This window comes from Mauremys mutica, chromosome 11 (assembly GCF_020497125.1).
Source record: "Mauremys mutica isolate MM-2020 ecotype Southern chromosome 11, ASM2049712v1, whole genome shotgun sequence".
In the NCBI taxonomy this organism is placed as follows: Eukaryota; Metazoa; Chordata; order Testudines; family Geoemydidae; genus Mauremys; species Mauremys mutica.
Window position 1 is genome coordinate 74,717,776 of NC_059082.1, and position 23,908 is coordinate 74,741,683.

General features: G+C 49.2%; 1 protein-coding gene across 13 annotated transcripts in view; it reads right to left on the bottom strand.

Annotated features, from left to right (window-relative positions):
• Positions 1 to 4,495: 4,495 nt before the first annotated feature.
• MAD1L1 (mitotic arrest deficient 1 like 1) overlaps positions 4,496 to 23,908 on the bottom strand; it is a 505,376-nt gene continuing 485,963 nt past the window's right edge. For all 13 annotated transcript variants that reach the window (XM_044980781.1, XM_044980779.1, XM_044980777.1 and 10 more), the window contains one exon: positions 4,496 to 5,902. In XM_044980781.1, coding sequence (XP_044836716.1) covers positions 5,744 to 5,902 — 159 coding nt within the window. In that variant the 3' untranslated portion in view covers positions 4,496 to 5,743. The remainder of the gene's footprint in view (positions 5,903 to 23,908) is intronic.

A 23,908-nucleotide genomic window follows, 5' to 3' on the forward strand; every position in this document is an offset into this window, starting at 1 on the left:
GAGTGTTCACTGCAGGTGTGTGGTGTAGAGCGTACTCCTACATGGAGGAGAAGCTAAAGAGACTTTGCTCCTCTCTGTCTGAATCATTGGGAGCGTCTCAATGCTATGTCAACGTGTGATGAGTCTGTCTCTTTAGGAACACGCCAACTTTCCGGGTTGGATTAAACCACGTCCCTTCAGTGGTGGCATTTTGCCACCAACCATGGCCAATGTGCCATGCTCCCAAGGCAAGCAAGGCTGGGCTCCTAATGCAAATCAGCTCTAAATATTGGAACAGCAGTCTAACAACAGAGGAGGTCTTTAATCTGCGATGGAGGCAGGAAAACAAGGCTTCTCGCTACCACATACAGTGGGGGAGGTTGCATTGGAGCCTGAAAAAGATCTTTCACTGCCCTGACCCAAAATGACAAGAAAGAACACCCCCCGGAATGAAAGCTTTTCAATGCTCTGCCTCCTCTCCCTTCCCAATATTGTATGACAAGAATAAAAGGAGATTAGGAGCTTTTTCCTCCTCTCTTGGCTTCTGAAGATAAAGCGACTGCTGCCCAGTCCTCTCCACCCCACTCTGTGGCGAGCCCTTTGCAGAATTAGCCCAATTGGAGACTCAGAGAGACTTTTAAATTCTTAGGGTGGGGAATGAGACAGGATGTAAAATTCAGGCTGTTTCAACCACTGCACAGAAAATAGTATTCTCCAACTTGATCTCTACGGCAACAAATGCAGCTGGAGACTGGCATCCACTGTGTGCACTTCAGCAATGGCTGATGCATTTCACCCCACTTCTCTCAGAGACTTCTGCGGAGAGGGGCTGGGACAGCAGGGTGAGAGGATTGGGCAAGAGTGACTGAGCTTTCCCAATGCTAGTGACCCGTCCCAAACCATCCTCACTGGTGGCCCCTGCTGGGAGAGGCAGTGACTGGAGTTAGCGAGCCTCCCTCAGCCAATATTCCTCCATTGTTCCCTACACAGACTCTGTCTCCTGTTGGGAGAGGCCAAGCCTGGAATGGCTGATTTCCCCAGATCTCCCAGGACAGTAGGAGCATTTAGGGCCTGGTCTACCCTGAAAAGTTACATCTCTCACAGGCATGAAAAATCCACACTCAGTTAAGCCAACCTAACCCCCGGCATAGCCAGGGCTCAGTCAATGGAAGAATTCTTCCCCTGACCTAGCTACTGGCTCTCAGGGAGGTGGCAGTGACAGGAGAACTGGTTACTCTTATAAGTGTCTGTACTGAAGCTCAGCCATGTTGCTGTAGCAGTGTAAGTGTAGACACAGCCTTCGTTTAGTTTGTTTTTCTCCTCTTAATTTACAAATCATGGATCCTTTCCCAGCTTCTTCCATTCTCCTGCTCGTCACCATCCATGGTCTGCTGACCCCATCCTCCTCCTCCTCCACCTTCCTCTGATCACCTCTCCTCTTCCTCACAACCCCTGACCTAATGCCCGCCTCGTCCCCCAGCTTGTCCTTCAACACCTCCTCACCGTCCCATTCCCACCACCCCACTTCATCATCTTCTCACCATCCCCTGCTATTGACCAACCCCTCCCTTACCACCCCACAACTTCCCCCATTCTCCCACTCACCAACCCTGCCTTGCTGCCCCCAATATCATCCCCATCTTCCCCTCCTCCTAACCATCTCCCACAGCCCCGCTCCCCTCCCCACTATCCTCCAGCTCCTCCTCACACCCCACTCATCACCAACCGCTCCCCTCATCAGCTTCTCTCACCCACCTGCCGTGCCCCTCAGGTTCTCCTGCCCCTCATCATCGCTCCTCTTCGCTTCTTCCACACCTCACCACCCATCACCCTCCTCAGCTTGTCCCATCCTCCTGCTCCTCACCATCCCCACCCTGCCACCCCCTCATCATCCTCACCAGCCGTGCTGCCCCACCTTTCCCTTCACCACCTCCCCCACTGCTGCCTCCCTCACCTCCTCCATTTCCTTTGGTCCTGATCACTGCCCTCTTTCCCCAGCCTCTCCTACCCCGATATTCTCCTGCAGCACACATCCAAACAAATGTGATCTGTAATTAGGTTTCATGAGCCAGTGATCGGAACTGGAACGTTCCAGCAGTTTAGACTCCTCTTTTCTCCGGCATATGCTTTTATCAAAGCCAACCGCCCAGTGCACAAACAAAGCAAAAACTCCCAAGCCAACAAAGAACCAAAAAAACCCCACAAAGCCAGAGTCTAAGGCTGAAGTTCCAAAGGTGCAACTTGCCCTCTTAAGAGAGGCATGAAGTTTGGACTGGCTGCTTAACTAGGAGCTTCTTGCTTTTCAGGGACTTTCTGGCAGAACTTCCAGGTTCTTTTTCCCTGTCAAATATTTATACACGTATGTGGATGAAGGAGTTGGTCAGCAGAAAAGCACAGGGTCTTGCAAGCAGTTCAAGGAAGAGAAACTTTAGGCAAAGCTGCCACCAAATCAGTGCTCTGAACATGAGGCCCCATTGGCGTGCATTAAAAATGCATATTTTACAGTTTATAGCACACACGCCCAGCTAGCATGCACCTACCCCCAAGTGGGATACATAAACTCTTGTTAAAACTCCCTCCACTCCCCTCCGACTGTACTTTTATTACTGATCAGCCAAGGCTTTTGAGACTGCTCTCCACACGGGACCCAAGTTTCACTGGTGATGACTCGGACACACCTGGCACTTAGACAGAGCCAGGAGCGGTTTAAAGCTACAGTACATCAGGGCCCATTCCATGCCTCTGTTTTTATTGCCTATGTGATTATTTTGCCTTCCCTTTTAGTAGGAGTAATGCAGTGAGAGAGGCAATGCCATCGTGTGATTTCACAGCAGTGGGGCTTCTTAGATGATGAGTTTAGCTTCAAGTGGCTCAGCGTGTAATAAATAATCATTGCAATTCTTAGCATCAGAATTATTCCTCCCAGCTCCCTTGTGAGATAGGTATGCATTATAAACCTCACTTTACACAAGGAGGAAACTAAGTCAGGGGGGTTAAGTGGTTTGTCCAAGGCGCCACATCAAATCAGCGTCAGAGCCAAGACTAGGCTGTCGGAATTCGTAACTCCCATCCCTGACACTTAACCACTAGACAACGCTTCTCTCTCATTCAGTGTAGAGCTGTCTGCAGTCGACACTCTCCGTTGAACACTCCCGCACCAGTGAGCAAACGACACAGGAACTGAGTTTCCCAAAGGTCATTGTCTGATGCAGAGCTAATTGCTACTCACTTGCAAGGCCCTGCTCCATGGGGAACCTCCAAACAGGGCACCTCTTGCGTGCCAAGGCCAGAGCTGTTGTTTGAAGAAAACGGGAGAGCTAATACATGCCATTTGCAGGGGCAGTGTGTGTACAAATGAACTGCCCTCTGGCCACCAGCTCTTGTCTGCAGAGAGCAGACTCTTAGACACCCGAGTACCTCCTGGATGCCCGGCAGAAGCCCTGTTCAATAAGGGGCAGAGGCTCTGATTCACTGGAGTGCTGGTTTATTAAACCTTGTTGAACACACTAGCTTCTTTGGAAACACATGGCTCAAAGCAGCAATTCATCTCAATGTCTCCCCCCCACACTGAGGGAGTCTCGGAAGAGAGATATTTCTTCTAACCCAGCCTATTATCCATTCACCCTTGCGAGGCAACTTTCTAATGGGCAGGAGGCTCCCTTCCCTTGCCAGTATCCAGCACTGCTTCTCACATCCCCTCTGTTTCGCTAAGATAGTGGGTTTATTGTAAACTTATTAATTACTTCATTTCTCCTGCAAGGAGCCAGGAGAAAGATTTCCAGAAGCAGCCAGGCTCCGCTATTATGTTGGCCGAGAAGTCGAGTGCGGTTGATGTCATGATTCATTTTCCCCATGACTGATGAAGGCGACTCTCGGTTCCATGTTGCGCATACGAAGCAGACAGCATTCCCCTGGCACAGAATGCCAGGCAATCCATCTTCAACCAGGACTTCTCCGAGCAGCAGAGAAAATGGCAAACTTTTGCTATTGGTTTTCACTCAAATGGCTACGCTAACTGCCTGCAACCACTGTGCAAATGGGAGAGCTGTGATCCCTTCATAGCAGTTGCACCTTCCATCACTTATGATAAGCTGGGTCTGGAGCAACTGTTTTCTTCTTGTGCTTGTAGCGCCAACTTTGTTTGCTATAGTTACTTCAGTGGGGAAAGACTGGGGCTAGAGTTGCTGTGACTGTCCTCAGGACTAGTTTCCTATATGATTCCTGCTGAGAAGAGATGCGGTACTGCCTTCCCACAGGGTTACGGAATAAAGTATAATGGGATGGCAAGGGGAAGCCATTGTATTGGCAGAAATCTCTGTTGTATAATGTCCTAGGCTAGTATCGTTTCTGGCACTGATGAGATGTGCCTGGAGAACCGAAGGGCTGGGTAATACGCCCTCCCTTCCTGTGGTAAAATCAACCCAAGCATCACTGATTGACCATCCATTATCAAATGGATACCAGTGACGCCATGGAGGTGCAAACGCTCAATAAAAGAAGCATACACCCAGACGGGGAAGTGACACTTTATTCTGAAAAACAAACAAACCAACCCCCCTCCATCATAGTACAAGATTTCAGAGCTGTCAGAAAGATCCCTCAGCAGAGTCAGGAGAGAAAGGTGGTGGTGGGAGTTACACCCAGTAATACAAGAAGGTGACAACCCCGGCTATGGACACTGGGCTACGAAACAGCAATTCAGTGAATAGACCACAAAGAGGCCATCCACTCCCTGCTCCTTTCCCTGTGTTCCTGAGATAAGCCAAGCAACCCCTGAGAGTCTTGTGCAAGGAAGGAAAAGCACTCAAGCGACATCTAAGCACTGGGCATACAGCACAAGAGGGAGAAAGAGAGACGGGTGCTGAGTTCTGGCAAACCAGGATCCGGAGTTATGAAGGACTAGACCTCGCAAAGTTTTATGTCTTGAAAGACTGTCAACTCGCATTGATCAGCGAGCTGTCTATGAGAGCAGGCTGTATCCAAAGGGCCCAACTATCCATCCGTGACTCCAGTCCTCCACAAATGTCCTGCACTCCCAGAAGGCAACCCTTAGTCCTCATTAGTTGGTGGCAGCTTGAGCTGTCATCTCCCCTAGAGCCTGTGGTCTCTGTTTTAAAGAGCTTTCAGTTGGGAGAGGTTGAGACCCAATTCAACAGGATCGTCCTGCAAGAAGCTGGGACTTGAGCAGCTGTGAGCTCCCCAAAGCTGGCATTCTCATGCTCTTCCTGACAGCGACTCCTGTTGAGACTGGCTACATAAGAGGCTGGCAATTTAATAAAAAGGTCTCAATGTTCATAAATAGGGGGTAGGGAGTTGGCAAGAGGGAACTCTGACCTGGAGTTATACATGCTCTCCCCTGGAAATATTACTGTGGAAATCTGCATGTGTGTGGTGGGCTGAGAGCTGTCAGAGAGATTGGTTAGTAAAATCAACATAAAAAAAGATAGGCCTTTGGGTTGGACAAATATTGTCAAGGAGTAACTGGACTTTGGGCCAAAGGAATGTGACTCCAGCTCAGGAGGAAGCAGGAAATGCCTTCTTCATTCAGACTCCTTGGTTGCCTCTTTAAACAGACATGAAGCATTTGGGGAGAAAAGGAGAGAGGGGACTTGAAAAGAAATTGGAAGCAACCGAATGCAGCAGAAGAAACAAAAAGAACTTGGCATGGCTAGCTCATGGATCCCCTTTCCACTGCACCAGGCTGGTCAGTGGTGAAACAATGATAGTCACACGTCCAACGTGCGAGGCTGTGATTCAGTGAGGGCTAAGCACAGGTCTGCCGGCTGAAGAGTTCGAGGGTTACAGCGCTGAGGAATGCTGGTATGCTGTCCTGGTGCAGCAGGTGCAGCTCAATGAGCTCACGGATTGTGAGAGAGAATTCAGTTTCCAGAAGTTGCATCTTCCCACCAGAAGAGCTGGAGGCCTGAAGGGAGAAGGAAGAGGTGGAGGGAGGGGAAAAGGAAAAGAAATTGTTAATACAGTAGGGTTTTATTTCATGCCAAATGCGGACGAATTCTAGCACTCTCGCTATGGAGTCTCCTTCAGTGTGCATCTTATTCTAATCAAAGTAACGTTATCTACTGCAGAGCAGGTGTTCAACACATGATTTAATTGGACCATTATTAAGTTCTGCATTTCCAAAATCTCTGAACAATACCCCCCGTGTGAGCCTCAAATGAATAATGAATTATAAGGCAGTAGGAAGAATGTTTAAAATATCTTGAAAACAAACTTTAAAGGGTCTGAACAATTAACACATGCAGTCACAGCAGAAACTGCAGAACCAGGGATGCTTTAGAAGAGAAATCTTTGAATAGCCTGGTCTTGGGAGGCAGGAAATATTCAAAGAGCTCTTTCTCCATTAAGAATCAAAGTCCTTAAGCCCCTCCTCTCTCGGAGGATAAGGAGACATATTTTCAATGAACCAATGATCTACCTTTAACTAGCCCCCTTAGTTCAGGTACGTCTACACTGCGATAAAAGACTGAGAGCATGGCTGTAGCTGGCCTAGGTCAGCTGGCTCGGGCTGTGGAGCTATACAATTGCAGTGTCTACATTCAGACTTGGGCTCGAGCCCGTGCTCCAAGACACACCCCCCTGCCAACTAGTGGGGTCTCAGAGCCTACGCTCCAGCCTTAGCCCGAACGTTTACGCTGCAATTTCATAGCGCTGCAAGCCAAGCGCCTGGCAGGGCCGGCTCTAGGTTTTTTGCCGCCCCAAGCAAAAAATTTTTTGGCTGCCCCCCCCGCCCCCAGACATGAGCCCCCCCCCGCCCACCAGTACCCCCCACTCACACCCCCTGTTGCCCCAGCACTGGCCTCCCCCCCAAATGTGGGATCCGCTACCAGCACACTGCAGCCGAGCCCTGGCCCAGCTGCGACTCTGTCCCCATGCGGGTGGAGCTGCTGGGCAGCACGGAGCGGGAGTACTTCCAGGTGGCAGCACGGCTACGGGGTGGCGCAAAGAACACGGCCCCCTCCCTGGGCTTCGCAGCACTGCTGGTGGCCAAGGTGGATCAGTTCGCGCTCACCGCCCTCACCCCCGACATGCTGGCGGCCAAGGACCTGGAGAGCCCCCTGGACCTGCTGCTCTTCAGCCTCACGGTGCCCTGGCCCAGCCCTGGCAGGAGGGAAGGCGAGGATCTCCGGCTGCGGGGCTACCTGCTCAGCACCGACGAACCCAGTCGGCTGCTCACCTCCTTACACACTCCAGGAGCCCCTCGCCACCATCGCAGCCCGGGCTCGGCTCCAGGGGACCCCGTTTCCCTCCCTCCCCGGCTCCTCACACACACTGGGTAGGGCCGCCCAGAGGATTCAGGGCAAAGCAATTTTGGGGGCCCCTTCCATAAAAAGAAGTTGCAATACTATAGTAACATGTATTTGGAAATGTAAAAAATAACTAGTGAAAATTAATTTGTAATAATTTGAAAATACACCAAATACATTATTTAAAAACATTAAATGCTTTACTGGTCTGTATACATTTGCAATTACAAAATGGGCTGTTGCTGGGTGATGGTGATGGTTGGTGCCAATGGGCTGTCACTGCCTGGAGGTGGTGCTGCTGTTGCCCAGGGCTGGGTGGGGAGCTGGGCTCTGGGGGTGCCGGCTCACAGGGGCTGGGCTCAGGACTGTGAGGAGATGGGGTCGGAGGTTGTCTGGCTCAGAGGGGCTCGCCTCAGAGCTGGGGGTCTGGGGTGGGGGGATGGGGTCGGAGGGTGCCCACCTCAGAGCAGCTGGGCTCAGAGCTGGGGGTCAGGGCAGTGGGGGGAATGGGGTCGGGGGTGTCCGGATCAGAGGGGCTGGGCTCGGAGCTGGAGGTCAGGGCTGTGGGGGGAATGGGGTCAGGGAGGTGTCCGGATCAGAAGGGCTGGGCTCGGAGCTGGGGGTCAGGGCAGTGGGGGGAATGGGGTCAGGGAGGAGTCCGGATCAGAGGGGCTGGGCTCGGAGCTGGGGATCAGGGCTGTGGGGGGAATGGGGTGAGGGGGGTGTCCGGATCAAAGGGGCTGGGCTCGGAGTTGGGGGTCAGGGCAGTGGGGGATGGGGTCGGGGGTGTCCGGATCAGAGGGGCTGGGCTTGGAGCTGGGGGTCAGGGCTGTGGGGGGAATGGGGTCAGGGGGTGTCCAGATCAGAGGGGCTGGGCTCGGAGCTGGGAGTCAGGGCTGTGGGGGGAATGGGGTCAGGGGGTGTCCAGATCAGAGGGGCTGGGCTCGGAGCTAGGGGTCAGGGCTGTGGGGGGAATGGGGTGAGGGGGGTGTCTGGATCAGAGGGGCTGGGCTCAGAGCTGGGGGTCAGGGCTGGGTGGGGAGGATGGGTTTGGGGGGGTGCCCACCTCAGAGGGGCTGGACTTGGAGCTGGGGGTCAGGGCTGGGCCTGGGGGGTAATGGGGTCGGGGGATGCCTGACAAACACCTCCCTGAGACCCCCCCCAATCCAACCCCCCTTCCCTGGCCCCTGACCACCCCCCCCCACAGAACCTGTGCCCCCACCCTGCCCCCTGAGTGTCCCCGGGACTCCCTGCCCCTTAGCCACCCTCTGCCCCGGGTACTTACCCCCGGCTCACCGCGCGGCAGCCGCATGGCTCCGGAGGGGGCTGAGCTCTTCCCCGCTCAGAGCCGCGTGGGGAGGGGGCGGGGCCGCAAGCTCCAGGCTAAACTCAGCTGTCTCCGCTCGGCCTGGAGCTTGTAGCCCCGCCCCCTGACCACGCGGCTCTGAGCGGGGCGGGGCTCAGCCCCGCCCCCAGACAAGCTGCTGCTGGGCTGTTTAGGACCCGGGGAACAAGCGGAGGAGGCGCGGGCCCGTCTTCTGCAGCCAGGCGGGGCCGCGCTACCGGTAAGGGCCCCCCCTCTCCCCCAAGCGGAGCCGGTAGCGCGGCCCTGCCCGGCTGCAGGGGACGGGCCGCTCCTCGGCTCACAGCGGCAGGATGAGCTGGGGCCCCAGCCCCAGCCTTTTGCCGCCCCCTATATTTTGCCGCCCTAGGCAGCAGCTTGTTTTGCTGGTGCCTAGAGCCGGCCCTGGCGCCTGGGCTCTGAGACTCAGTGCCGTGAGTTATTTATCACAGTATAGACAGCCCTGCTTCACATACCCAGGTGCTTTGCTGACGGGAGAAATTATTCCAGAGACACACACATAGAAGGGTGGAATCCCAATACATGGGGAAAATCTCCTCTCGTCATAACATAGGTTATAAAAAGGATAAAGAAGCAAAATGCAAAAGGAGCCAAAGGGAGCTTTGAGAGCCCCTCATGCCACAGGCAGCACAAAATCTGCTTGTTTATTAATAAACCAGCAAAACTATCACAACGGAAATTCAAATTTTTCTCCCCAGACATTTCCCTTTGGGGAATGATCACTGCTCCTCATCTACCCCCTTAATGAAGCAAAGCTAGAGGCAACACAAGCACTGCCTAACAGTCCAACCGGCTTCGGTAACAGGACATTCCCTATCCACTGTCTATGCAGCAGAAGGGCAATCCTGAAGCAGCTCAGGTGGAACCGCCCTCTCTCAAAAGGGATATCAATGCCTTGAGCTGTGGGTGTTTGTGCGCGCAGGCAGCATGTATCTTCACCTGCCAGAAGGGCAGCAATAATGTCAGGGAAGCACCAAAGGCCCCGGGGATCTGTTTGTTTCCAATTTCATGTTTTCAGGAGTCAGGATTAATTTCATTATGAACTTCTCACGTAAATGTCACTTCTGATTGTGAAGCGTGCAAGGCACAGAGGAAAGCCCCTGTCACACCAATGCCGGGGAGGGGATTTAAACAAGATTTTATAGTGGAAAAGTAAATTAAGAGTTTGTTTAAAGCTCTTCCACTTCAGTTCAGCTTAATGTTCATTTCTCTTTATGAACTACTCCAGATGGCGAAGTTTAGAGCCTTAATCCTTTGTTTAGCGGAGCCGCCCGCCTTGCTTTCTGAGCATCCACGGTGAAACTGGGTCAGATAGGGACAAATTGAAGAGACTGGGAAAGATGAAAAACTGGCAAATGACAGAGAGAAAGGGAACTAGGTCAGTGAGGGATATATGCATTTGCAATCTATGCACAAGCCCAGGCACGGTGTGGAGCTCTCACACAGCCTTGAATTAGACCATAGGCCAGATGCTATCAATCAGAGCTGTGCCGAGGAGGCCAGATTTTGGTTTTGCAAATCCAAGCCCATGGGTGTTGGATCTGGCTCGATGGGACCTGAAACACTAAAGTTTAGGCTGGTGAGAGGAAGATCCAAATATTATGGAGGCACCAGTTGTGTCTTTATAGTCAAGGCTGAGTTGAATTTTGCAACTCTCTTTGCTATGTATGAAAAATACAGTGTCTCCTCCTCCCCCAAATTATTGCCCTTATTCTTTGGGCACAGAATTAATTTTCTGAGAATTTACAAGAAAACCCATGTAGGTCTTTAAGAAGTTTAGCTCCCATTGTCAGACTGTTTATTTGTTCCTTATGAGCTCAGTAATGGAATTACCCAAATGTTTCAAAACTCTGTATAGTTAGAACTCGGTGAAATTTTGTGCGCAAGCTACTTTGAATACTTGTTTATTTACTGAGCATTAATTGTCACTTGTCCCCCATTATTCTGAAAGTTTCTGATTCAGCAGAGGCAGAATAATAATGTTCTACTACAGAAAATTCCATAAAGAGCTTAATTCTTTCAAAATGTCCATGGTCATCTCCAACTGTTTTCAACAAGACTGAGGGTTCCTTGGCCTCCTGACAGCACAGAGGGACACCATCTTCCCTGATTGGGAACAATAGGAGGTGGTACCTGCTTTTAAAGAGAGCAGTTTAACTAAGCTCAGTTTGTAACTTCAGTCTTAATGAGAACAATGGGAGAAAAGGAGGAGAAAATTTTACCTACTCACTTCAGCTGACACAAACTATCATTTATGAAAAATAATGGAAAAAATGACCATAATAATCGTAAATATTTCTTTTCAGCCACTAGTCTTTGCATCCAATCTGCCTGACACACCACAGGAGGGAGGAAGAAACCAGGATGTTCATCCTGGAAAATGTTGAGAGTGAGGAAACAGGTGTGTGTATGTGCAGGGGACTGTGCAGGGAAGGAGAGAGAGAAAAATTGGGACGTGTGTGCAGGACCATGTGGGAAGATGCGAGAGGCAGCAGGAATTTGGAGAACAAGAGGAAAGAAGAAACTGGGGTTGAACAATCTTGCTTCTTTTTAGTGCTCTGGTCCTGGTGAATCAAAGCAGTTTACTCATTGGCTTAACTTGCCAGTACACTTTGGTTGCTTCTGTACGGCTCTACGGTGACATAAAGCAGCCAGAGTGTACCAATGAATCTGGACATAAACGTTGAAATAAAAATGAATTAAAGTTGATAATTAGTATTTTCAAATCACAAGAAATATCACGCAACATTCTCTTTGCATTTCTTAGTGTTCACATACGCTATTATGTACTAAAAAATAATCCCCAGACAAACAAGGAAATTGCCAGACAAAAACACTGTTATGATAGGGTTAAGGTTGAGAGGACATGTATTTTACCCTAAATTACTGACATTACAGGAATGCAATTATCATCAAAGCAAGCATTAAAAAGCCAGGAGATTCGGAGTTAAAGCCAAACTTAAAAAGGCCAAATATGGTCAGGCAAGGAAATGCATAGGGGACCTAAAGAACCTTAAATCTGCTCAGTAGTGATGGCAGATGGGAGGAAAAAAAATGTCTAATGTGTCTTTACAAATCAGCTCAATCTAATCTGGGGCCAAACCCATGAAAATGTCTTAGTCATAGTCGTGTGTATGTTGTTACTTTTAGAGATGTGTAAGAAAAAGCAGCATGACTTAGAGTTGGACTGAATATGTGGGTCCACTGAGAGGGCCGAGTCAAAGAGGATACCTAAGTTATGGGCCTAGTTTTGCCACTTTTGGTTAATGGGCAAATCAAGGTGGCTTGTTTGGGGTTTGCAAAACCAAAGCCAGGGCGGTTCAGATCCAGGTTCTATTTTATCCAACCCACCAACATTTTGGGGAACAGACATTTCAGTTTTGGCCTGTTTCCATTATCACTCCATTCTGCATTCAGAAATATGAAGGATCTTTATCAGGAAAGCAATTTAAATGAGGCAAAACACCCTCTACTACATGCTGACCCAGGATAAGAGTTCCAAGAACCTCACTAGGCTTTGTACTTCTAGGGTGCATTGCCCTATTGAGTGATTACAAAATCAGAAGCAGCTTTTTGGCCAGGTGGTAAGAATGGGACAAGTGGGATCCGTCTACTATGCGGCGACATGAACTTCCAGCAGTCACTTTTCAACCTCCTCAGAGAAAGGAGTCTTTAGTACAATTGCTTTTCCATAAGAGACAAGATTAGCTGTTCCCGGTCAGAAGAAAACATCATAAATCTTCCTTTTAACTCTGGAAATTGGTAAATTATTCAAGGCTTTATAGTTTTTTATATATTTTTTTGAAGGCAGAGACTTGCATTACAGATAAAGCCTTGTGTCAGCACTCAGTCCTTTAAGAGAACCAGGTACCTTGGAACTTGTGTGCCCTTTCCATTTGTTCCACTCTATTTATCTGTCTGTGCAGGAGATGAAGGCTTGAGTGGGATCTAAAGCTAATCATGGAAAGTGAATGCCCGAGAGAGGTGAGCAGCCCAGCGAGGGAGCTGCTGGCTCCCTTTCAGTCACAGGATAAACTTTCTATTTGTCTCGCATTCTGCTCATTCCATCTGCAGCCAAACACTTCAGTCAATATCTGTGTTTCAAGCTGCAGATTTATTTTGGCATTAGGAAAGGCACAGAAAGTGGAGAAGGGTCAGAGTAGAGTAGCCTCTCCCACCCCACTCCTCTCATGAATGCCAGGATGATCAGTCTTGCTGCAGGCCTAGAAAAAGAGCAATGCCTGTATGCATTCAATCGCTGCACTTACAGAGAGGCTAAGAGTCTGTAACGTGAGCATCACAGGAAAGCAAACATTAGCTCCTCTCACCTCCAGCAGGCATCGCCCTCACGCATGGCACAATAATGATCTAAAGCAGACTATGCTCACAACACCCAGCGACACTAATGCTGCAAAAAGTAAAGCGTCTCCTTCTTAGGAGGTCACCCCTGGCAGCGGCCAGGACCATGCTGGTGTTTGTAAGTGATGCAGCGATGTGTGAAGTACAAAGGAGGATCACTCGTCGTTGTCACTTCAGCAGGACATATACATTGGTTCCGACTGTGCCAGTGTTGCTACAGGTATGGTCGAGATTACACTTTCTGTCTCAGCCTTTGTTACTTATAAACTTTCCAAAAAAGTGATCTTCTGGGCTGAAATTTCTCTCTCCAGCCTGGTGATGATGTTGTTAAAGGTCTGATAACATTTTGTTTCGCTGTTTACAAGACACTCAAATGGTTCAGATGGATGTATGGGACAGGGACAGCAATTCACACTCCCCATCCCCAGGAACACTTTTGCAACTAGAAAATTAAAATAATGTACGAAAATCTATAAAGTCAAACTTGGCGTGAACTGTCATCAGTTCTTAGTAGACCAACCAGCTGGTGGCAAGAGGTCACACAACACCTGGGTCAGACACAGTGACAGAATGCTGGCCAACACATGGGAAAGAGAACCAAGCATTGTTTCGGCAAACACCACAAGCACATTCAAAAGCTCGCAGCCACAAACAAACCCGACCCCATAGTGTGTTGGCCAGTGTCCTCTGCCCCCGTTTCCCACCTTGCAGTGGGAAAGTCTGACAAATGAATGACTCTTAAACACATCACTGCCCTCTGCCTCCGCTGCACCCCTGGAGTGCTGTGAAGAGAGGGAGGCAGGGGAGAGGGAAGCTGGGCTACAGAGGCCGCAGAAGAAGATTGGCTGGGGGGAGAAGCAGCAGGGGAGAACAAGGGTGGGGGAAAGGGAGAAGAGGAGAAAATCCCATCATGATGTTTGATACAATTCAGGATTTCACCACCAAGTGGGGCAATCACCTCCTTTTCATAGGAAAATCCACTGCTCTATCCATGGGTGATGTACAAAATAGATGCACGATGTAGGAGGAACACACTTCTGAGCATTCAGACGCGTGTATGCAGTGTGTGCTACAGGGTCCTCACAGAGTGACAGTTTTCATACAAAGGGTTAAGGCCTAAGAGGATGTGCTGCTTGAACCGGATTGGCAGAGTGACTCTCTACCCCCTTGACACAGTGAGGAACTTTCTTATTGTGCAGATGAAACTCTGCAATACTCCAAAGTGAATGGGGCACCTTTATTTTCAAGGCTACGTTTTATTAGGTGTTTTAATGAACAAGTAACCTGTTGCCCCAGTGACATTTACTCAGGGAAGCTACTTAGGCTGCTTCATCTCATCTGCTAAGATGTCTGCATTGCTCTTCTCACTCTGTGGAATCACCTGCTGTGTGACCTCCTAACAGACCAAGACTCTGAATACATTGCAGGGAACAATCCTGTATGTGGCAGGGGGCAGGACTGTGAAGCCTAATACCCATGGATCTATGACGCTCTCCATACCGTTCTCTTCAGCCCATGACTCTTTCCCTCGTGTGCTATGGACTCATCCACCAAGACACCTGCTCTGCCCTCCTCACCCCCTGGTATCATACTCATCTGTTGATACTCACAAGATGGAACCTCCTGCTGCACTACCTTTCATACGTCAAGGTCCCAGCTCTGCTGTGTCTAAGCCGGGGAGCCCCACACTACCTACCCTCCTTTATTCAGGGCTCTATGGCACTCTTTTCACTTTATAAAACTCCTCTGGCACCGACCTGGGCATCTCTTAGGAACTCTGCAACATTCTTACCCCACCTAATACCACATCACTCAGCAGTGTTATCATAGACCACTGCACAACCTGTATGCCAGCTCCCTAGCTGGACATGACACCTGCTCTCCTGTAAGCCATAAAAAAAACCCTAATTCAAGTTCTTTAGTTTGCATGATTTACTTTTTATAGCTTCCTCAGCCAGTCTACTGCAGGGGTTCTCTTTTTCTGCCTACCCCAGATCACATGGTCTCTCCATCCATTAGTATGGTTAAATCTTGTCACAGTCCAACAAACCAATTTCAAAACCATTTTTTAAAGCAGTCGGCTCTGACCTTTACACAAGAAAATATTTTCTTTTCTGCCTCTTGCTTTAGATTCTGAGATTTTTCTAAATGTCAAAGGCCTAGTGTCCACACGCAGCTGTCAGAGAGAGGGAGGCAGCACAGCCTCAGAGAGGGCCCTCAGCCTGTTCTCGGGCTTCCAATGCCCAGCAAAGAGTACATGTTAAAAACAAAGCTCATGTGTAAGAGTCTGTGTGCGCACACGCATACCCCCAAAGGAACACACACGAATAAAAGTATTTGCAAAGTCTGACTGCTCAGCTAAAAATACCACAATCAATTCCTCCTTCAAAGCTAGGGCTGATGTTGTAAATTTAGGCCAGGGCAGGGTGGGATATAGAGATAGGATCTGATGGCCACATTTTTCTCCATGGGTGGTGCACTACTGCCTACTCTTTAGTGTCTGCACCATGGGATTACTCTGTAGAGAGGGTAATTCTTACTAAGTATCTTTTCCCCTTTAAACAGGCCTCTAGAAGATCTCTTCAAAGCTTAAAGGATGGAGAGACACAGAGGTGGGGGGGAGAGGGGCGTTGACAGGGAGACTGACTACTGAAATTATACAATTCAATCAGGAGGGTTCTGAGGATCCGTATAATTGCTCAGACTTGGCTCTCTTGGGTGGCGATATCATTATCAAAATCCCCCAATTGAATTATGCTTCACTAATCAATCTCTCCTAAGCATTACACCCTGCTCAAATATCAGGTCCCCAGGTAGCTAGCAAATCACTGTAATTAGAGGCTGTTCATTTAAAACGATAGAAATATTAAAAAAACAAAAAAACAAAAACCAAACCCAAATTTGCCCACAAGATGTGTTTGTGCCTGGAAATATTTATGAGTTTACAGAACTCCCAGTCTATTGCTTCTGTTCGTTTATTTTTGTAGTAACCAGCAGGTTTTGTTAGCCTGTGACATCATGCTAGCATGCCCTATGGGACACTTAACGACCGAGCATTAATAAGGCTGTGTGGTTGTCCATCAATCAGGGAACACTGCCTTTCACAAAAATGACCTCTCCTTGTCTTCAGCTAAATTCCCTTTCCCCATAATATTCTCTTTGTAACCTAAAAGAGGGAGAACTGGTTCTTTATAATAATTGCTTCTTGCCAAGACCTCTGATCCCCATGTTGCAAGCTTGAAATATAAAGTGGATTTATGAGGCAGAGGGGGATGGACGTCTCTATAAAGTGCCTCCCAGGGAACGTAATGAAAAAGCTGCTCTTAACTGCTGAGCGAAATGGACCAAGTGCCTGGTAATCCAGGATGAAAATTGAATACTGGGGTAGGGTAAGGGAGGAACAACCCCATGCACATGTCAAGATTTATGACAAACACTTCCTGTTTCTTGCTTATTATTCAATATTGAGATGAACCACAACTCCTGTCTCTTTAGTACAGGCATCTATCTCACGCACTTCCATCTTTAATCTGGAACATGACCCAGGTTTTATATACACAAGTGATAAAACTGCCTGAGCACCGGCTATTACACTAACTCAGTGTCAAAGGAAACGAGTAAGTGCAGTGCTGCACATGGGCAAGTTCCTTCACACAACCCACGCACTTTGACTTATGTGCCTACATCTGCACATGCCCAGGAGATGGCAAAAAGGGAAATTTAAACACGAATACCAACATTTGCCAAATTGTATCCACTTCTCTCTTGGGGAGTAAACCAGTGGATGTTAGTCCTGGGGAGAGAAAGTGTGTGTGATGGATAACTTTTCTTCTGTCATGAGGTCTCCCACAAACTGCTGCTGTTTAGATAGTAAAAAGTGACACCCAAAAATGAGAGGAAAGGTCTCAGGCTTTAAATAAAGGGAAGAATTTATAAATATTTATACTATTTGATAAGTACTACCGATTTCTTGCATTCATTTATTCAGATAGCACCTTTGATCCTGAAGGATGTACTTACAAACTATTATTTTCACAACCTCACCTCACCACTGAGGCAGCTACCTCTGGGGTGGAATTTGGCAACTATTTAATGGCACATAGAAACACTGCACAACAGTTTAGGATAGGAAGAGACAAATACCATATTCTAATGAGATAAAAATACACCCAGGGGACATCCCCTAAACAAAATATTCTTGGTAGCCTACAGGTATGCCTACACTGCAATAAAAAACCCGCGGTGCAGAGTCTCAGAGACTGGGTCAGCTGACTTGGGCTCACGCTGTGGGGCTAAAAATCGCAACTGTAGACGTTTGGGCTTGGGCTGGAGCTCAGGCTCTGAGATCCAGCCCCGTCGTGGGGGTCTCAGAGCCCAGGTTCCAGCCCAAGCCTGAACGTCTACACTGTAATTTTATAGCCTCGTAGCCCGAGCCCCATGACCCTGAGTCAGCTGACCAGGGCTGCAGGTCTTTTATTGCAGTGGAGACATACCCAGCAAGGCTAAGCGTAAGATCCTATGTTATAACTTCCTACCAGGCCTCTGGCTAGTAGAAATAGCTGATGTTTGGACCTACCTCTGAGGTATTTAAAAATGTCTTCCATCAAAAAACAAAATGAGTGCTTAAGAGAATAAGGTATGGAAGCCACAGATTTTTTTCAAATACCAACCAATAAAAATCCCAAATGTGGGATTATGTCTTTGAACCAAATTCCTCCTTGTCCATTGGTAAAGAGTTTGATACCTTTAAAAAAAAATCAATGCTGCTACAGTATCTTAGTTCTAGAAGCAAGGAAGAGGTACTAACCTCTCAGCCATTGGTATTGCACCTACAGAGAAATGGACATACATGTCCTAACATAACTAGTGTCAAAGCAAAGCTTCTGAATAGCTGGACTGCTAGGATGTCGATGCTGCAACTTCCTGACCACCTGTGCAGTGACCACATCGGAATGGTCAGACTGAGGAGTGAATGGCAAACAAGCTATGAAGGCAGAGTGAATGGTTAACAAGCATTAATAGCCTCTACCACATGTGCTCTGTAAAGTGGAATGCCAACCCACTGTAGGACAGACAAATTAGACACAGAAAAATCTCTCGTTACTTCCTCTAAAATGACTCTGCACTTTTACACTGCAATGCTAGGGGCTATTGTTTAGCTAAATTTACATTTCTCCTCTCCATGTAAATAAAGGAAAATAGCAGCCGTGGACTCGCCTACTGAGATCTCCCGTCTAAAGGTATTCTGGAGACTAGTGATAAGATTCTCCATCCTTTCTGATAAAATCAGAGCATGAGGTTCCGGAGTAAGACAGAAACATGGCTGCAATTCCAGCCAGCCAGCACCTGGCTCCCCAGAAGGCACACTATGAGAAGACCAAAAACCAGCATGGACCCCATACTGCAGACAACTTGAGGGAGGTGATATGGCCTGGGAACAGAACCCTGTATCTGAGAGTCCCCAGTTTAGAAGAGGAACTAGCTACAGTAACAGGCAGATTCATTTTTAAAGTTCTTCTCTTCCTCACTGGGAGAATTGGAAGGAAAAAGGGAAAGAAGATACCCGCTTCCAGGAACAACGAGGTTAACAACTGAGAAAGAAGAAGGTGGACTAGGATGATCTGTATAGGCTCTGATTAATAGGTCTCTATGCTTGCTGTTTCCTGTAACAGGGAGCCATTTAGCTCTGTTCTGAACTGTAGTTCTGAATGGTAAAACAAGGGCGAGAACATGTAGAACAAAGCTTGCAAAATATTTGTGTGAGTGTAAGAGACGGAAGTGGTATTAAGGTGAATTTAGATGGCAACATTTCATAAACTACCTTGCTGCTGGTGCAATGAACTGCTGAGCTTCAAGAGACAGCATACGACCCTCACCAATGAGAAAGACGTTGCCTGCATCTTCACTACTCACTGAATACTAACACTGATTCCACAGACACTCACCACTCTTCTGCTCAGTCTCTCTGCATTGTGTTCCTGCCAGGGGCCTCTAGTTTCCTTATTTTCCCTTTTCCAAATTATAACAAATAGGCAGAAAAATAGACACAAGCCTGTGGCTGCAGTGATTAATGTGACTCAGGGAGCAAGGGGGTCGTGCAGACTTCAGGATTCACTAGTTACCAGCTGAAAAACAAATTCCTCTTGTTTCAGGAGATGGGCTTTTCTCTTTGCCAGAGACAGTGGGTGACTGCACATCAGGGGAGAGAGGGGCTGGGAATGGTTAAATGAGCAGATTATATGAGATGCCTGTGAGGCATGTCTCACTGGAGCGACTGTTACTTTACTATCCAGCAGACACCAGTGTGTGATTAATACGTTTATCTTTCTCATCTCCTTGGTAGCCTTATGGATGGGTTGTCATGAGCAGGGAAGGGGAAAGGATAGAGAACTGAACAAAAAGATGTTGTGACCATCACTGTCCTAGGGAACCTATTGTGATTAACTTAACTACAATCAGATATTAGACCTTAGGAGTTTGACCATGGGACTGGGTGGTGTATAAAAAGTATGCCTGCTCCTATCCATCCAAGCAGTGTAGGGTTTGTGCAGGGCGAAGTAACATATGGGCCAGATGGCAGATTACATTGATAATTTGCATCAAGTTTATTCATTACCCTCTTCTAGTTCTTATTTAGTTCTAATCTGGCTCCCTGGGCAAAATTTGGGTTTAAACCCAGAATCAAGAAAAGTAATGGTACGCCCTTAGTCTCTTGTATGCAAAGTCACTGCAGAGCAGCACATTCTGTACTATCTGGAGTAAAATCACTGTTCAAAAAGGAGAAAGAAAAATATAGCCACATGAAGATATAAAAAAAGCCTCAGAGTCTGACCCTCTCTGAGGCTCCAGGCATGAAATATCAGACTTCAACCTGTCACCAGTTGTCCTTGCATAGAATTGAATCTTGGTGCTTTATGACTCCTATATAATTGCTGTCTACCATTGCTAAGTTTTCATTTGGGCAGCAGAGTAACCTCAGTTACTCTTGAAACTTCTGTGGCTCAGTGTTGTCAACTCTCATCATTTTATTGTGAATTTAGAAATTCTGCTTTTTTTTTTTAACCTGTTTCATGAAAACAACTAAAAGCCACCAACTAACAACTTATTCAAAATGTCCACCTTATTCAAAACATCCACCCTCTCCAATCACTATCCCAGGGGTCGGCAACCGACGGCACACGAGCCAATTTTTAACGGCACGCTGGAGCCTGCCGGGACTCCAGCATGCCATTAAAAATCCTGCCCAGCCCGGCCCGCTCTCCTCTGCCCTCTGCTCCCCCCGCAGGGGCAGGGAGCAGAAGCATAGCCGTGCGCACAGGGTGGGCAAATGGCCCCATTCTCCTGGCATGGCAAGCCGCGGGGTCCGCGCTCCCGGGCCGGAGCGCCGGGCCGAGCGCAGCAAGCTGCCAGCCCCTCCCCTGGAGCCCTGCCGCCACGCGCAGCGCTCTGGGGGTTGGGGGCTGCGCGCTCCCGCGGGGCAGCGTTTGGCTCGGCGGGGAGGCAGACATGCTCCCCGCTCAACTGGAGGGGCGGGGCTGTGTGCTCCCATGGAGCAGCATATCTAGCTCTGTGTGGAGCCTCATGGTAAGGGGTCCAGGGCCGCGGGGGTTGGATAAGGAGTGGGGGCAGTCAGGAGACAGGAAGCAGGGTGGGTTGGATGGGGGGGTGGGATCCCGGGGGTGGTGGTGGTTAGGGGTGGGGGGGTCTCTGGAGGGGGCAGTCAGGGAGCGAGGAGGTTGGATGGGGCATGGGAGTCCCGGGGTTTGTGAGGGGGCAGGGGGTGGATAGGGGTCAGGGCAGTCAGGGGACCGGGAGCAAGGAGGGTCCTGGGGGAGGGGGAGTTAGGGTGGGGGGTCTCTGGAGGGGGTCAGGGGACAAGGAGCTGTGGGGGTTGTACGAGTTGGGAGTTCCGGGGGTCCTGTCAGGAGGCAGGGGTGTGGAGAGGAGTTGGGGCAGGAAGGGAGTGGGGGGGATTGGATGGGTCGGGAGTTCTGGGGGTCCTGTCAGGGAGCAGGGAGTGGTTGGATAGGCATGGGAGTCCGGGGGGGCTGGCTGGGGACGGGGGTGTGGATAAGGGTCGGGGCAGTCAGGGGACAGGTAGGGGGTAGGGTCCAGTCTGGGGACAAGAAACAGGGAGGCTTAGATAGGGGGTGAGGTCCTGGGGGGCAGTGGTCCCAGGAGGGGGTAGTCAGGGGACAAGGAGGAGTGGGGTTGGGAGTTCTTAGGGGGGCAGTCACCCAGTCCTCTGCCCTGACCCCCGAACCCTCCCCCCCCACACCCTCTGCCCTGAGCCCTGCACACACCCCAGGCCCCTGCCCTGAGCCCTGTACCTCCCTCATACACACCCAGCCCTCTGCTTCACTCCTTCATCCTCCCCCAACCCTAGCCCTGACTCTGGCACCCCCACCCATACCCAGCCCCCCCTCTGCCCTGACACCTACACCTCCCCACATACCCAGCCCCCAGCCCTGACTCCAGCCCTCTGCCCCCAGCCCTCTGGGTCCTGGCCACCGGCCCCGCACAGCCCGCTGCTGGTCTGGGGTTCTGGCTGACGGACCCTTGCCGGCCGGGGTCCCGGCCGCAGGCCTCGCTCAGCCCGCTGCCGGCCTAGGTGAACAGAACCCCAGACCAGCAGCGGGCTGAGCGGGCTGGCAGTGTAAGATCAACATTTTAATTTCATTTTAAATGAAGCTTCTTAAACATTTTGAAAACCTTGTTTATTTTACAATACAACACTAGTTTAGTTATATAATATATAGACTTATAGAGAGAGATCTTCTAAAAAACAATAAAATGCATTACCGGCACGTGAAAACTTAAATTAGAGTGAATAAATGAAGATGTGGCACACCACTTCTGAAAGGTTGCCGACCCCTGCACTATCCAATCAAGATGGCTGCTATTTCACTACAATCTATCTGCATGAGGCACTGAGACGATCACTAATAAAGAAGACTGCCACCTCCTACTTTTCAATGAGACCAAAGACATGCCCAGAGGCAAAATGGCTGCCAATCCATGGTTGGAGAGGCTAGAGAGGACGCCCCAATAGGACACAGAGAATGTGAAAGCCGTGATGACACTACAAAAGCATGCATGGGGAGACTGAGGAGGGAGCAGGAGATAGATTTAGGGGCTGCAGGAGAATGGGGGAGGAGCAGGAGACTAAAGGGGATGATGTAGTGTGAGGAGCCAGAGGGAAACCAATGTGGTGCAGGAGACTGAGGGAGTGAAGAAGATAGTGGCAGGGAGAGGAAGAGGGATAGAACAACAGCTCCTCCACCCAAAATACAGTACAGTAACTCCTCACTTGAAGTCACCCCGATTAACGTTGTTTCACTGTTATGTTGCTGATAAATTAGAGAATATGCTTGTTTAAAGGTGTGCAATGCTCCCTTATAATGTTGTTTGGCAGCCACATGCTTTGTCCACTGCTTGCAGAAAGAGAAGCCCATTGCAGCTAGCTGGTGGGGGCTTGGACCCAGGGTGGACCGGCAGCCCCCCATCAGCTTCCTGCTCCCCTAAATTCTCTGTGCGGCAGCCGCCCAGCAGGCTAGCAATTGCCGGGCGGTTCAGCTGTCTCTCCCCGCACTGCCATGTGCCTTGGAGCTGCTCCTGGGAGCCTCCTGCTTGCTGTGGTAAGGGGGGAGGGAGAGGAGGGGCTGTCAGGGTGTCCCCCCCCCGCTCCTGCCCCCCACTTACCCCATCTCTATAGAGTGTGGGGGGGGGAACGACAAGGCTTAGGACGGAGGGAGCCGGCAGCAGCTGCTGTCTCAACTTGCTGATCTACTTAAAAAGGCAGTGTACTTAGAGTGGGATCAGCGTACTTAAAGAGGCAATGCGCATCTCTCTCTCACACACGTGTGTCTCTGTTTGTCTGCCATGCTGTCTCTCCTCCCTCCATTTATGCTGCTTTTTGGAGTGCGAGGCTACTGTTAACAACAATGCGTTAACCCTTGAGTGCTCAGCCAAGTGCTAGTTCATCATTCAGCAGTAAAGCATTTCCTGGGAAATATCTCACCCTCTTCCACCCTCTGACTTCACCACCTCAACCAAGCTTCACAGTCATCATTGCTGTGTACAGTATTAAATTGTTTGTTTAAAACTTATACTGTGTGTGTATAGATATAAAGTCTTTTGTCTGGTGAAATTTTTTTTCCTGGAACCTAACCCCCACTATTTACATTAATTCTTATGGGGAAATTGGATTAGCTTAACATCATTTTGCTTAAAGTCGCATTTTCCAGGAACATAACTACAACATTAAGCGGGGAGTTACTGTATGTTTTCTCAAAGTCAGACCTGAAATTAATGGGCTTGTACTGGGAAGCCTAGAGTTAAACTGTGAGGAAGTGGGAATTTTCTGTAATATTTTTATGACTCCTATATGTTCCTCAATTTCCCCCTGTACTTTGCATTGCTACCTAGTGCAGGAAAAAGGTTTAAGTCTGCTCTTGGGGGCAGTGCATGCAGTACACGAGGTGTGTCACCTTGCTGTCTGGGCCACAACAAATGGGTCACTAAGGAACTGGCTGAAACCAACCCAGATCAACAGAGCGGCCAAATGGACAACAGAAGCCCTAACAACTGAACAATCGACACTCAACAGCAGTAAGCTCCAGCAGGTGAGGTTGTGAACTCAGCACAGCCTTGCCTGGAGACAAAGGACTGGGAGGTGACTAGCAAGGGATAAAGACTGGGCTTCTAGAAGAAGCTGGTTTCTCTCATCTGGAACTGACTAAGGGTTCAGAGACAGACAGAGCTGAAATCCATTACAGCTTGGCTGGTGGATTGCTTTGGCTTGGCCAGATGGACTATTATTTTGACCTTCACTTCTCTGTGCTAGGGACTTCAGAGGCTGTGTTCCAGTTGACTAATAAACCTACTGTTTTGAATAGACTGTCTGGTGTCACTGCAAATACATGCTGAGGTGCATCGGTCC